This window comes from Parasteatoda tepidariorum, chromosome 8, assembly GCF_982258835.1.
Source record: "Parasteatoda tepidariorum strain Cologne lab strain chromosome 8, Ptep-v5.0, whole genome shotgun sequence".
Classification (NCBI taxonomy): Eukaryota; Metazoa; Arthropoda; class Arachnida; order Araneae; family Theridiidae; genus Parasteatoda; species Parasteatoda tepidariorum.
The window spans coordinates 73,687,407-73,703,645 of NC_141762.1; the positions used below are offsets into that span (position 1 = coordinate 73,687,407).

Sequence of the window (16,239 nt, forward strand, 5' to 3'; positions counted from 1 at the left end):
TTGAGAGAAATTTATCATAAATATTTGAGAATTGAATCTGTGGTTGTAGAGACAAGTAAATAAGACGAACAAATCATGTTCATAAATTTAAAAAAGAAAAAAAATGACATATATTTGCCGCCACTTTCTTATTTTTACTATATTTTATATTAAGTGGGTCCTTCGTAAACTCTTTTTCCTTTATAGTGGGTCTAATCAGACTACCTATAAGAAATTGTGTTTAGGCTTTCAGTTATAGGAGGCGTTGGTAAATGGACCTAAATGAGTATACTTCATAACGGAATAAGTGTGTGGAAACACCACGTAAAGCTGTTAGAGAGCGTTGTTGCTTTCTAATGTTGATTCCTAAATTTATGCTCCTTACTTTCGAGTTACTATTATAAACTGTAATTTGAGTATCACGCGTTTGATTATTAGCTATTGTAAATTGCTCATCAATAAATTTTCTTTTCTCTAACTTAAAATTTTCCCAACTTATAACTATCTCTGTCTTATGCGCTATCATTTTCACGCTGCTTTTTTGCATGTACTTAAATTTTTGTGTGCAATTAACAGCTTTTTACGACAGACTAAAAGGGATGAAAGATTCACAACTGTGCATATACATACAGGTGGTTATCAAAATAATGGAAACATCCTAGATTATGAAGGTGTTCTGCTGTAAATGTTTTATTTATGAAGGTATCTCCTAACTGTAATTGTTAACACTGGAGAATCCAGACGCTGATTGAGCTCTGCGGTCACTTTGGCTGCAGTTGTTTTCTTTTTAGACATTACAATCCGCTTCATTACCCGTCGGTCTCTTTCTCCTTCCGTCCACTATTTTGCTTTGCTGAGCTTGTCTTTCCCCGCTGTGTGTATGCTGTCATGACTTTAGACACCGTACCTCTAGAAACGCTTAATAGCTGGGATGTTTCGGTCACTGTTGCTCCAACTAGTCGGGCTCCTACAATTTGGCGACTCTGTAAATCTGTGAGGTCTGACATTTTACGCTTCTGACAGAAAATCAAAACGTAGACAACTCTGCTAAGGCTCTCTCATGCCAATACTAATATATTTACTTTTTATATTAAAAAAAACTAATAGGTAAGATTATATTTTAATGCTTATGAAGCGAATTCTCAAATGTCGCTTTTATTCACAAGTGTTTCCATTATTTTGATAACCACCTGTACATATAATATATATATATATATATATATATATATATATATATATATATATATATATATATATATATATATATATATATATATATATACATACACAGTCCATTATTATTAAAAAAAAATTTATGCAAATTAGTTAAAAAATTCGTTTACTGGTTTAGATTTATAAATACATTTTAATGTATTACAATTTGTCAATGTATGAAGCTGAGAATATTTAAAAGAATTTTATAAATAATGTATGGTATTAGTCATATTAATCTGATCTACAAGGTTCATAGAAAGTGTTCATATTTATTAATTTAATTCGTCAATGTCAAATTAACTTGTTTTGTAAGAATATATCTTAGATAATAAGGGCTCCACCAAAAAAAAATTTAAATCAAATTGTTTGATCATTTCTCAATCTCTCATGAATTATTGGAAATGAGACGAAGAAAAAGTATTTCTTATATAAAAAGCAATTTTTTTTTTAAACATCCTAATCGGACTATTTAAAAATTCTGGCAAGGATATTTAAGCTACTTAATTTTTTAACCGAGACAAATTAAATTAACTTCGTTGTATGTCATATTCTTGTCTGTTAAGGAATAAAATAAATCCAATACATCTTATGGTTGTAGCAAGCAAGATAATTTAGGTACCTGTTTTTTGCGAAGAAATTCTGCATGAAGAAAATATTGCCAAAATGCATCATGGATATTTTTTAATAACCTTGACATTCTAAATGCGCTTTAAAATCGAAATTAATAACTCGTATTAAACTCGATAAAGAATCCATTTTTATTCATGGAGAAAAAATAAATTTTTATACGTTCCCTTAAAACTTTCTATAGTCTAGTCACGCTTAACATAAGCGTCACTCAAGCTCTCGGTGAGGAAGAGCTCTATGGAATTATTTCTCCTGAAAGTAGTGGCATTTCACGAGGTACTTGCAGCTACGTATTTTTTTTATATTTAGTTTTATTCTTTTTTTTTTACGTTTTTGTTTATTTCGAAAGAGGTATTTACTGAGTGACATTAGTAATAGCTTATACGCTTCCTGATCCTGTTTTTTTCCTTCATTTTCTTTATACCTGGGATGCCAACCAACTGATTAGTGTTTCGCTTTGTCGACGTAAACTTACATTTTATGTCTTGTTTAATACTCTTGGCGCAATCAAATAGAAATAATTTTTATTTAAATAACAAGCTTATTTCAATTATGCTACGGAAAATACCACTTATGTATTCTAGACTCTTGTTTAAAATAACATTGTGAAAAAAAGCCCCTCAATTGCAGAGTTATTATTGCTTAAAACTATTTTTTTTAACTTAGTGAATATTTTTAACTTATTAAATATTCATTTTGCTTATAAATTGCGAATTAAGTTACAATGATTTTTTATAAAGAAAAATAATTACTAAATAAATATTTTTCTGTTTAAAATATTTATGTAACTCGTTTTTAATTAAAGGACTATATTATTTATATGATAAAATGATGTTGTTATAAGAAGTTGTGAACTGCAATTCTTTAAAGCAAATGATAATTAATTTCTTCAATTTTAAAATTAACCGAATTTATATTTTAAGTAAATTATATTTTACAAAATTAAATTGAGAAGCAAAATTTCAATTAAATTATCTAACAAATTAGCTAACATGTCAAGCTTTACTAATACATACATTACTTTTTTTCCATTTCTCAAATAAGCGAATTTTTAGTGGGATGATATATATAAAGATTGCTGAGACTTGCGAAGAGATATTTACAAAGTTTAATAATTTAAATGTTTTAATGAAACATTGTTTTTTTATTAAGTATTCTTTTATTATGTTGCAGAAAAATAACTTATTAATTACTTTATTAATTAAGGATGAGAAATTAATAATATATGCTTTAATTAAAAAAAGCCGCTTTGACTGAGCTTCTATTTCAAAAATTATTTTTTAAAACTACATTAAATTTAGAATGCTAATAAGAATTTTTTTTTTCGGAAATTCATAAATTATGTATAAATTATAACTATAATCAGTTTCTCAAATTTTAATTATCTTTATCAAATTTTAAAATATTATTTATGTTTCACTAAAGTATTTCGAAAAATACCTTCTGTATAGAAAATTGACTTCTTTGTATAGACTTGAAAATAAGTGTTTGCTTTTGCTTCTTATTTTAAATGCCATATAGGCTTATTGAAAAAGTTATCAAATGCAATTTTCTTTACCATAACAACTATCTATTTATATAAATATTAAAAATTTAAAGAAGGAAAAAAATGTAAAAATAAATAAATTATAGTTGCTAAACAAGGACTTTGAAAATTTGCTTTATTAAATTGCTGCATTTTAAAATCAGATTTTAATGATTTCAATTTAAAAAGGAAAGGCATAATATAATAGCTTTTTAAACCTTTGAGTTAATAAAATTTCAAATTAAAGGATTTATTATTCATTACTTTTATGTATATTTTTTTTTAAATTACAAAAAAATATCCCTATCATTTTTATAGTTTTTTATGTCGGTTTTAAGTAAGCAGATCAAAATGCATTACTCATATTTTAACTACATTTAAAATGCAAAACAACGTAATGAGTAAACAACATTAAAAATGAAAAATTAATTTTAATGACCATTTACTTAATATTTATTAAATTTAATATTTTTTCTTGAATTCCTTATATCTATATACCTTTTTAAAAGTAATTTTATATGAGTGAAAAATTTAATTTAAAAAATAAAGCAACTGTGCCAAAGAAATATAAAGAAATAAGGTGCATATTTGTTACTTATTCCATTTAACAAAAAGTATCGCTTTTTTTGCAGCTTTCTTATAATCTATTTTGCATTCTCTCAAATATTCATCCTCGCACTAGAAACAAATCTATTCCTTTCAAGAAACGATAAAAAAACACAATGATTTTCAAATCAACTTCGAAATGCTTTAGACAACAAAATTCCTGCTTAACCGTATTACCAGACGATAAGATATCTAATAAAGTAGTTTCTTTTCAAAGAAAGTTACTTTTTCTTTCAGAAAACTGACGAGAAAAAAGAAAAACAAAAACAACTGTATCACTTGCGGCGTTCTTTGATTTCCAGCAAGGAAAAGCATCTTAAAAATGTGAAGATCGCAACAGAACATACAAACACACAAAGCAATTAACCACTTAACATAGCGTAGAATTGAAAAGCAAAAATTAGAGAAAAAATGAAAATAGTGCGCTTCGTTGAAATTGTTTTGGCGCAAAATATTTGTCTTTCCGTTTTCCTTTTTTTAATATATTTTTCTCTCTCCTTTGTTTATTCAAGAAAGCGTTTGAAATTGTATTGCGAAAAATAAAATTCCATCTTTCAATTTCTGAATGTTTTAAATAATTCGCGATATTTTTTTTCTCCGTTTTCGTCGGAGGAATTAAAGATGTTTACAAAGAGCTGCGAAAATGTTTACCCTGATGTAATGAAATTATGTTATTTATCTGATCTTTCAAAAGGAAAACTAGCAAGAATAGCCGTGGAATCAAAGCGTTATCTGTTTGCATTGAAATACGAATAATCGAATTAGTTTCGAAGAATTAATTTGTGTGAACAATGATCATTATCCAGTTAGTGTTTCTGTGTTCGTGTAAATATAATTTAGCTATTGTTAAATGTCAGAAATTGTATTATTTAAATTTGATTCAAATTTTGATAAAAAAAAATCTGTCCATATTTAAAGTACAGACTGTCCAATTGCAACTGAATGTATTTCTTTAACTCGCAACAGCAATCACATACAGTTTATGTTATTAGACCAAACAATCGTTTATATTTACTCTAAATGTATATAAAACTCTGTATTCACATTCAATGTAAATATAAAGTAATTATTCCTGATTCCGTTTCCCTCTCCCGTGCTCTGTAAATCAAAACTCAGATCATGTGTATCAGCAATAGTTTATTAGTTTGTCTTTGTAAATATTATATAAAATTCATTACAAATTAATAAACAATATTAAAAATTTGCAATGAATTTCATTTATCATGTTTTTATCCATTTCATTTGAAATATGCTGTGCCTTTTGTACAACACTTTATTTATTGTGTCAAGAATTATGATTTTTATTTATCGGAATAAACAAAAATTCTATGTAATATCTCGGAGGGTTCTATGTAATATATTGTACTCTGATATAATTTCAATAGCAGAAAATTGTTCTGCATTTTGAGGTTTAAAACAACTTCAGACTATTGATACTATAACTGCCTATGATTTATTCCATGCATAACTTACTTAATATGAATTATGCTTTGACATAATTATAATGTTATATTGTTCACTGGTATGTTTTCATTACCATAAAATTGTTCCGCTTATTAATGTTACCAACTAACTACTTAAACAATAGATAATAAATCAGTTACTTACATTTTAATAGACGTCTAATATACTTGATATAAAATAAATAATTAATAATATAAGGATAAAAGTAACGGGCATCAATAATCGTATTGATAAAAGTATGATGGGAATAGATTCAAACATTCAAACTGAAATCCCCTATTTGACAAGAAAACAAATAGTTTGAATCGAATTTAGAAGGACAAACACATATTTTTTGTAAGAGTTTGCCGTTAAGTTTATTAGCGAATTAATATTTCATAATGAGCTGAATTTTATTTTCATATGTTGAATATTTATGTGCATTTTATTTCCTCCTAATATTTAGAAATAACAAATGATTTTTTTTTCAGATCTCAAACTCCTTTAAAAAAGGATACAGATGATATGCCTGATGGAGAAGAGAAGGGTCCAGATATAATACCTGCAAATATTATAAACAGAGCTTATTACACAGGTCATTACAGTATTAAATTTTATACACATTCCTTAACAGCCCAAGGGAATTTTACGCACATTTATCAATCTTTTACCTAGGGATAGTTTTTTGCTCGATATATTCACTCTATTATTGGCGATTTTAGGATTGTAAGAATTTTTGTCCACTTAAAAAACCTACGTTTGCTGTTTTCTTTTAGCCATACCATTTTAGGACTGGCTGAATTACGTGTATTCTCAGTTTCTCTTGATTTCTCTTGATTCTCTACGCGTTGCCTACATGCTAGTAATTTTCAAAGGTAGCATATGTGATAACAAAGCAACATATAAAAGCAAATAGTACTGAAACAGGTCAAAAATGTATAAAATTTTGCATACCTTTTAACTTATTGCTTTTTAAATTTGAAAGCAAAAAATATGCTTTTAGTAGTATCATAAAGTATATTTTTCTCTCTTTTTTTTCTAACCGTAATTGCTACATAGTGGGTGTAATTAAATGTCACACTCAGAACCATTGGTTCGCAAACTATGCTCGGAAACTCATTTTACGTTTTCCGTGAAAAGATAAAACAAGTATAAAATTTAAAAATAAATTTTCAAATCTAAAAACTAAAAATATTGTTTACTGAAAAAATTGGAGAAAAAAAATATTAGACGCTATATTTCGGAGTGTTAAAAAATTGAATATTAATTATTGTCAATGTTTTGATAAAGCATCATTTAGAAGGAAGTCATCATTAATTGTGTCCGACTTTTGACAAAGCAAATTCACATTAAAAGACAGAATGAAACAATACTATGGGAAGGTTAGTCAAACCTAATTCTAGTGTTCAAATCAAAACAAAATTAAATTAGATTAAATTAATGTTTTATGATACTTAGTAAGTAACTCCAACAAATATAACAGTGCCAAAATAACGAAAAAAATTATTTGGAATGTGCATTAGTTTTTTTGGATTTATTTTCATTTTGTTCATGAATGATTCTGCTGTTTTCAGTGCGAAATTGTTTCAAAAATCAAAACTTTTTAATGGTGAAATCTAATATCTTGCAAACTTAAATGACGAAATGATGTCTTATAGTTAATGTATGTAATATGATAATTGATCAAATAAATTTCTAAATACAGTAAACAATTGTTAGATCTGGAGATTTAAATTGTTCCGCATCAAAGAGTTTGAAATCGTCTTGTTTAGACATGAATATAAGTATATTATTATTGTTTGTGTTTATCCTAACCAATATCCCAGACAAGAAATAAATATTCTTATGTGTATGGAGTTATTTCTTTTTTTAAGTTACATTAGTATTTTTAATACCAGATTTATTATATTGCAGAAGACCCGAAGGAAAATTCTCCATCGGGTAGTGCCCTAGCAGCCCGACGTTGGCCAGAATCACCACCACACGAATCTATAGAAACGTCACTAACAACATCTACATATAGAAAGGTACAAATCTTTGTGTTGTTAATTATTTGTAATGACATTTTTCGATTATATTCATTTTTGTTCAAAATAGTCAGCCTAAAGATTAGAAACCGAGTTCTTAAATTCTATACCAAAATACCTAAATTAACAAGTGTGCTATAGCGCATGTAGTAAAACCTTTCATTTCAGAATGTATATAATGTTCTATACCAATCTATAACTTATTTTATATATACTTTTTGCTAAACTTTCAATCAATTATGAATGCAAAAAATATCAAATTTCAAAAAACAGACTTTTTTTTTAAAAAGAATTGAAGTAAAATCTTACTTTATCTGTTGAATTTCATCAAAAACACTTGTTAATATAAATCAATGAAGGTTTTTCATACTAATTTAACTGAGTTTTAAGCATTTATTAATACGTATTTGTTACATTTCTTATCAGCTTGAAAATTATTTCATGAGAAAAAATATTTTTTTTTGTACTTAGAATAAAATCGCATTGTATAAAATGGATTGAATGCTCATTTATATGTTACTTCGATCTAGTGAAACTCAAACTAAAAAGATCACAAATAGTTCTCCAATAAAAAAATATTTTTTAATGTTTAAAGATTTATTTGCTAAAAATGTCCCTTTATTTGAAACCCTTTATCTATTAAGTTGTTGTTATTAATATTTAAATATGATCTATAGGTTCTGTATTCAAAGAAACATTGCAATACAAACCTCTTATTAAACAAATGTGCCTTTAATACGGTATAGTATTAAAATCTTTCTGAAATTAAATTAAATCATTTAATTTATGTTTAAATTACCATGGCTTTATTGATTTTTCTATCCTAGTTTTCATAAGAATCATTACGAAATACTTTTGATTAGAGGCTTAAATATTAATTGGTAAAAGTCAAATAAGGTTTGATTCAAAAAGACGTTGGTAGAGTGTTCAATGTTTAATTATTCTAGTTGTAATTTTTATTTTCCTAAATTTAAACAAATTATTTAAAAAACACTTTGTTTCAATTTTATCAAAAAATATATCTTAATCATTTCATTTCGAACGCATTTGAATTCAATTACTCAAAAAGCTTAGATCATTATATAATGAAAGTAATTATCCCTCATAACATAAATTGCTTTACGGAAAGCAACCTTAGTGTTCACAATTAAGGAATTGCACCAGTCACATATATATATTTCCATATTAATGATGTGCTCTACGAAATCCTATATATTTCCCCATAGAGGACTAGGGAGAAATTTATAGATCACTTGACATGTCCTCAGGGGAGTTCAAAATAAGACGACTCAATGTAATAGTGTTCTTCGATCTTTTGTAAACGGGAAAAAAAAAACTATACGTGTCTCTTTTAATCGTTCGTTTTGCAGTCAGAAGTAGAGAGATTTATAAAGACGTCTTGAAGAATCAATAAAACAAACGTCCAGAGCTCAAGATTCATCCCCAAAGTCGTTAACCGAATCAGAGCTGTTTGCTTCTTGGGACTCCTGCCAGCAGAGTCATTAGTTTGTTGTTTGTGCAAGCGCAAAATTTTTGTTGAAACATGTACCATGCCTAAGCCAGTTAGGAAGTCTTCTTTAATTGCTTTTTTGCTCCCGCTCTTGCTCTTTTAAAGAAGAATTTTCTTTCTCTCCAACTGCGTCGAAACTAACTTTTAACTAGGTGTGTCCCGGTCTTCGAACCATCCGCCTAAGCCCTTAAATTAAATTAGATTATTATTCATTTCTTTAGTTTTTTGTTTCCCAGAATTAACGTTCAAATTATATCTTTGCAGATTAAAATTTCTCGAAACATGTGTTCTTTTTTTGAGCCAGGAAAATTGTAATACAATTGCTCTCTGGTGTTGAGTGCTTACTCGGCAATTATACTCAGTTTTTGAGTTAAGTGGTTTCCGTACAACAACAATGAGTAATTACGGCTTTGGATGAAAATGGAGAGATATCTAAAAACAAGAACTTCTGAATGTATGGAGATGAGATGCTGGGAAAGGAAATTGTTACTTACTTTTTTTCATTCTTTTTAGTGTTATTTTTAATAAGCAGTTGAAAGTATTCATTGTTTCTATTCAATTTGTCGATGGAAATTTCCAGTAAATTCAAAGAATTATTCTAAATTAATGGAAAAGAAGTAGATCAAGGAAATTTTTCTCTCATAATCTTAAAAAAGATTTTTGAAAAAATAAATAAATCACTGACTTTTCTTCTTAAGTAAAGTTTATTTTAGGCCACTGTTTTATTTTCTATAGAAAGCTACGAGTCTAATGTAACAGGTGCAATAAAGGGAAACATTTAACATTTAGCGTAATGACATAATGTTTATTTTTAATTGTTGAAATCGAACAACCGAAACACAATTTTAATACACGCGCACGATACAAAATGAATTCTCATAATTAACGCAATTTCATTTGTATGTGAAGAAACTGTATTCTGAGGTATCATATTTTGTTCACTTTCATCATTGGGGAAATTACTATTTTTTTTATTAGATGATACATATTATATCCTAAATATTGAGTTTAGTTCTAAGCATCGATTTATGCAGTAGAAAGAAAATACTGCCAAAAATACCTTAAGCATTAGCCAATGAATACTCAGGGGCAGCCATGATTAGAATACAGGAAACCTACTTCCCAAGGGAGATAACTAACCTGCAAGCCATCCCTTTATTTACAGAAATTTATTTTAAAATCAGATCAAATCACTAGAGAACTTTCAAAAATCATTATACGGCACATGGGTGATGAGGCACATTTGTCAAATATTTTTGAAATCACGTTTCGTAGAAAATTCTTGCAAATTCATAAGGAAATGATAGCGAAATATAACTTTATTGTCAAAAATTAGCGGTTTGTTTTTAAATGCGAGGAAAACATATATTTTCAGTCTGACAAAGCACACATATTCAAATAAAGTAGTTTTCCGATTTGGATGAATTTCAATATAACGTTATAAACATTATAAAATATGCAGTGTTAAAATCTTAAAATGAAATAAATACCTCTTCATTTGATGATGCATCTTTGCAAGAGGTATTTATTTCATTTTTAGATTATAGATATGTTTTTTGCGATATCGACACACATAAATAATAATTTTTATCTTAGGATAATTATTCTTTATTCAGAAATATCGCAATATACCAATAGATGTGTCTTGATAACGACTATTGGCTTTCCCATTATTAGTTTCTCCTTATATTAATTTTTATTTTATTATTTGTGTTTATATATATATATATATATATATATATATATATATATATATATATATATATATATATATAATCATTTTGCATTCTTAGTGAAATTCTTTAGTACTATTATCATGGTTAAAATTGCTTAAAAAATACATTTTTCACCCAATTAAATACACAAAAAGAGAATTCACTCTTTTGTTTTATATCTCAAATTTTCAATGCATAACTCAAAAATATTTTTTAGAAGAATGAGTGTTCTTTAAATCAAATAAAAACGCGGTCCTAATGGATTCATTTTAAAGTGTTTTACCCAACCGACATCAGCATATCTTTCTGAGTAATAAAATCTTACAAAATTAAAGATTGGGTATAAATGTATTCTGAGTTTATACATCACTGGTTTCACTTATCTCCTTCACGCATGAGAGAATCGAAAATTTATAGTAAAACGAATGAAGTGTTAGATACCTGCATTGAGAATTTAAAATGTTTGCTCCACTTGGTGCATATTTTCGCATCGAAGAATTTTTAACCGAAATCCGCTTTCCAGTGCATTAAGTCTTAATTTCGGAGAACTAGTTTATATTCTTATATAGGTAGAAAAGTAATGATCGCTGTGTTCGTTTTCTGGATGGATTTGAAAAATTTAAATCCGTTTCTTAGAGTTGATTTTCTATTTATTTAATAAGGAGAGGAAATGAAAATTACTGATTGTTGGGGTTTGTATGTTCTTGATAATTTTATGTAGTAAGCATTTTTAACGCCATTGAAGTTTTTTATTTTGTTTTAATTCTTTTTAAAATACTTCATAGGTTTTTGTTTGAGAAGGAATTTAATTTTTAAAAACATTAGATAAACTTCAAATTTAATTTTTACGTTGAGTGTTTCCAGTTTTAAGTTTCGTCTTTGACTTTTGACTTACCATAAGATGTTACCATAAGCTGACTAAGATGTTCCGTATGCATTTTTTTTTCAAATTTTATAGCAATGTATAAGTTTATTTTGGAATGCATTTAAAACTTGAATACAAGATTTAATTCATAATAACATAAAATTATATTTAAGGTGAACTAATTTAAGTTGAACTTAAATTAGTCTGAATTATCACGTTGACATTATAATCTAATTGAATTTAATGATAATTTAGCAGGATTAGTAATTCTATTTTTTCGTCAAATATGCTAATATTTTTTAATTGACTTATAAATATTTATCGTTATAAATTTCTTGCTACCTGGTATATAATTTTTTTTGATTACATATACTTGCTTTTTTATATACATAGTTTACATTTTTTTCTGTTATGCTTTCCTTGAATATTTTCGGAAAAAAAAGAAAGTAAACATCTCTCACAAAACAAAATGTTTCATTATATCATTGTTATTGATACCATCACATATCCAAGCCCATTCATTTCCTTTTAGCATCTAGTAACTCATTGTTAGAGAGGTGTAAGATCCTAAAAAGGACTTTTTTCTTCCACTCTCTAGCTGAAATCGATCATGAGGACGCAATTGGAAGATTTCCTGCTCTTCCTTTGAGTTTTTATTCCCTGGATTATTGTACTTGACTTTCGTCATTGTGGTCGATAGGTCGGTTTTGCTTCCGGCCAGGGTTGGAGACTAAAAGCATTTGTACAAATCAAGCAATAGCTCACTGTGAGGAACATTCGAGCTTTTCCTGTTTACCAAATCTATTGCAAATTGAGTTTGTCAACGTTGAAGTGAATTCACGAAATGGTGTTCCAATAAATTGAAGTATTTAAAAATAGTGGTTGAGTTAAATGTTAAATTTTTTTATCTCCCTGAATAACTGCTTCTGCCAGTGATATGATTCCAAAGCTGTTTCAATCAGAAGCGGATTTCGTTCTTAAAATGCTGATATAATTACAATTTGCGAAGAAAAGTTCACAATACTTACGAATATATCAAAGTATAATTTTATTTAAAAAAATATTTAAAAAAAACTTTGAAATAATGGCTTTAATTCATGATTCTATGAGTCAATTTTATATATAAACCAAATATAATTAATATATGTTTTTTGAAAAAATATATATATATTTTTTAAAATATATATATATATATATATATATATATATATATATATATATATATATATATTATATTATATTATATATATATATATATATATATTATATTATATTATATATATATATATATATATATATATATATATATATATATATATATATATATATATATATATTATATTATATTATATATATATATATATATATATATATATATATTATATATTATATTTTTAAGAAAAATTTAAACAAGGACTTATTTCTAATCTTTTTGATCTTTCATCATATTTTTTTTATGTTTTAGACAAAAATTCTAAATTTTCGAAAGTTTATTCTATTTAGATAAACGAACTATATATATATATATATATATATATATATATATATATATATATATATATATATATATATATATATATATATATATATATATATATATATATATAAATTGATCGTCATATCCGGTTATAAATTGTCGGGTGTGCTCCAAAACAACAATAATATCATTCAACTTTCCTCACAACTTAATATATGGTGTTATTTTTTCGCATTAGCATGTTTAATACCATTAGCCCTCTAAAGTACTGACAGCATGATTCAGTGATGAACCGATTTTTATGGGAGTAAGATCTGAAATGAATAAAGAGCGATAATTCCAAATAAATAATTAAATCTAATTCCAAATAAATTTAATTCCGATAATTCCAATGAATAATCGGGATTTATTATTGAGGGAAATTGTTGTAATTACTCTCAGAAATAAAACTCTCAATTTTCTTTACGATCTTTGAGCTATATTTCATTAAATTTGAGAATAATTCCATTACGAAATCTCGTGATTTGTGAGAAAATGCAAACTCTCAAAAACAAAAAAATCTCGAAAATGTTTCCTGTCTTTGAAATCTCCTTGATCTCGGTTCGGGCATCTGTGTAACTGATCTATCTTCTATCTGTCCTTCTTGCGTTGTTGGAGCGACATTAATCCACCTGTATAATGCCCCCGAAGAAGTAATTATTCGAAAAATTAGATACTTATGCACTATAAGTTTTTTTCAGTAAAAAAGAAAATAATGAAATATGTATATATTTTTTAATTTTGACGAACTTCGTTTCTTCGAAGAAGCCACAATAGTTATTTCGTCACTTTGACGAAACATTCGCTCGGATCATATACCAGAAAACGATTTCGTCAAAAACGTAGAAAATTTCGCGATACTTGAGTATCCATTTTCTTACAGGGATGGGAAGTGCATTTCCCCCAGGATATTTATGTATATTAAATTTATTGATGAAACTTAGGTTAAAGCAAATAATAATGTACCTTTATTATTTTTTACAGCCTCCTGAAGACATAACATATGTAGAATTATCATTACCAAGGGAACATCACAGTGTAACGTCTGTAAGGCGGAAAGACCCTCCTACAGAATACGCAAATATAGATCTTCATAGCCACTTACATCTTCAGACTATTGTTGTTGAGAGGGAAGAAGACGAAGAAATGGGTAGCAATACGTGTGAAACCCCTCTCATGAGCAACAGGCGAGAAAGTGCCGTTTGAACTAGATCTGTTTTTATAAGGGACTCATTTACTACAAACCTCATATGCGAGAGCATAAAAACAAATATATCAAAATGAACACGAAGTCGTACAGAGCAGCTTGCAAGAAATACAAAGAGAACTATGATGTTCTACTACTTACAGTGTGGTAGCTACAAAAGAAGCATACAACCACGTGTCTTGGGAAAAATTGCCACAAGTGAACGTTCCAGAATATATCACCTATTATTATTGTATGATTTTTCGAATGCTTATTTTACTTGATTTATTTCTTGAGTGTTACACGAAATTTTGGAAAGTTGAAATTTTCTACGCTATTAAAAGGAAAATTAAAACTATTTTGTCGAGGCTCAGCAGTGAATTAGGCGATTTTATAATCCACAATGAATGATTAAATTTGCTTAGTTGATAGAGAACATATGGTAGACATGAAAAAAATTAATTTAATAAACAAAAAAATACAGAAGTAAATATTTATTTTCCAAATTTTATATTCTTTGGAAACGTAAAGAACTAGAAAATCTTCAATAAGAGCATTTCCAATTATATTCGATGGATCCCTTACTGAATGTAGCGCTTGAACATTGTGTTTCTGTTTATACAGAGCATATGCACTTTGTATTATTATTCACAACCCCATTGTAACTAAAAAAATATTCATTTTAATGTTTCTACAAGAAAACACTACCATCAATTTTCCTAATCAAACTAAAACTGCTGCTAAATCGCCTGATTCACTGCCAAAACATGAAGGAAAAAAATTGAAAACAAGAGATAAATGTTTACTACTTTTAAAATAAATTCAATTTATTTTCTTTCAATTTAAAATTTATAAAGGATTATTAACAAAACCGAATAAATTTGTTTAGCTTTACGAAATTTTGGGAAAGATACAAAATGATATCTAACAATAGCCTTCCAATTTCATAAGTATGTTTCTTTACATTGTTTCAGATCCTTATCATTTCAAAATAGCTAAAACAAGAAAGAAATTTTAATCCACTAATTCTCATAACAAATTAAATTCCACAGAATATTGCACATTCATAATACTTATACAATATCACGCTCCATTTCATCTGCGTTGTCGGTTATTTATTAGAGTAGTTTGTATTCTTGTTTTTTACTACAGGAATTATAATTTCAATTTTTAAAAAAAAAACAGATTATTTAAAAGAACAAATTTAAATAATTTATAGACGTTTTAAAAAAGAGTGATACTTAGGGAAATCAACCGAAAATTCAAAATAAAGCTTTCATTCTGCTAAATTTTTAAACAATAAGAGTGAATCACATAATTATTACAATACAATAAATGTTGAAAGTTTAGGCGGATATTGAATTTAGCAATTTAATACATGTTCCATATGAAAGAAAATGAACATTTTGATGTAGGAATCTAAACTTGTATTTTGCCTTCGGGATTAAAAAATAACTTAAATGTAACGAAATATAAGAATGAAATTTATAATTATAACAACACAATAAAAAATTTAATTTTAGTGATTCAAAGATTTATAACATTCGTTGAACGTGAGAAAAAATCGGAAATTTGAATCCGAATTTTTAAACCCAGAGAATATTTATAAGATTATTCCGGTTCTGCTTATTCACTTTTCCAAATAAGTAACAAATAATATGGAATTGCAAACAATGTTTTGTATTTTAACAAATATTATTGTTATTTTATCCCTTGTGACAACTATTTTGAACATATTACTCAGATATTTTTTAATCGCAGTTTATTTTAGGGGATTACAATTGATCCTAATTAATGTTTAAAAGAAAGTTTAAGAAAAAAAGTATATGTGCAAGTGACAACAGAATAATATGAGTATAAAATTATTTTTTTCAGAAAGTAATTTAAATCTTTTTTTCCTTAGGAAAATAATTTTTTTTTTAAATTTTATAATGTATCCATAAAATTTAGTTTCATTATCTCATTTTCTTTTAAAACAATTTATTAACTTCGAATTTGAAGGCTTCTTATGTTTAGAATTATTCA

The 16,239-nt window shown here is 26.8% G+C and overlaps 1 protein-coding gene across 3 annotated transcripts in view; it reads left to right on the forward strand.

The window, feature by feature from the left end:
- The window catches only part of LOC107444296 (neural cell adhesion molecule 2), an 802,953-nt gene extending 786,923 nt beyond the window's left edge, over positions 1–16,030 (forward strand). For all 3 annotated transcript variants that reach the window (XM_071181215.2, XM_071181216.2, XM_071181214.2), the window contains 3 exons: positions 5,887–5,990; positions 7,310–7,422; positions 14,013–16,030. In XM_071181215.2, coding sequence (XP_071037316.2) covers positions 5,887–5,990; positions 7,310–7,422; positions 14,013–14,234 — 439 coding nt within the window. In that variant the 3' untranslated portion in view covers positions 14,235–16,030. The remainder of the gene's footprint in view (positions 1–5,886; positions 5,991–7,309; positions 7,423–14,012) is intronic.
- The last annotated feature ends 209 nt before the right edge of the window (positions 16,031–16,239 follow it).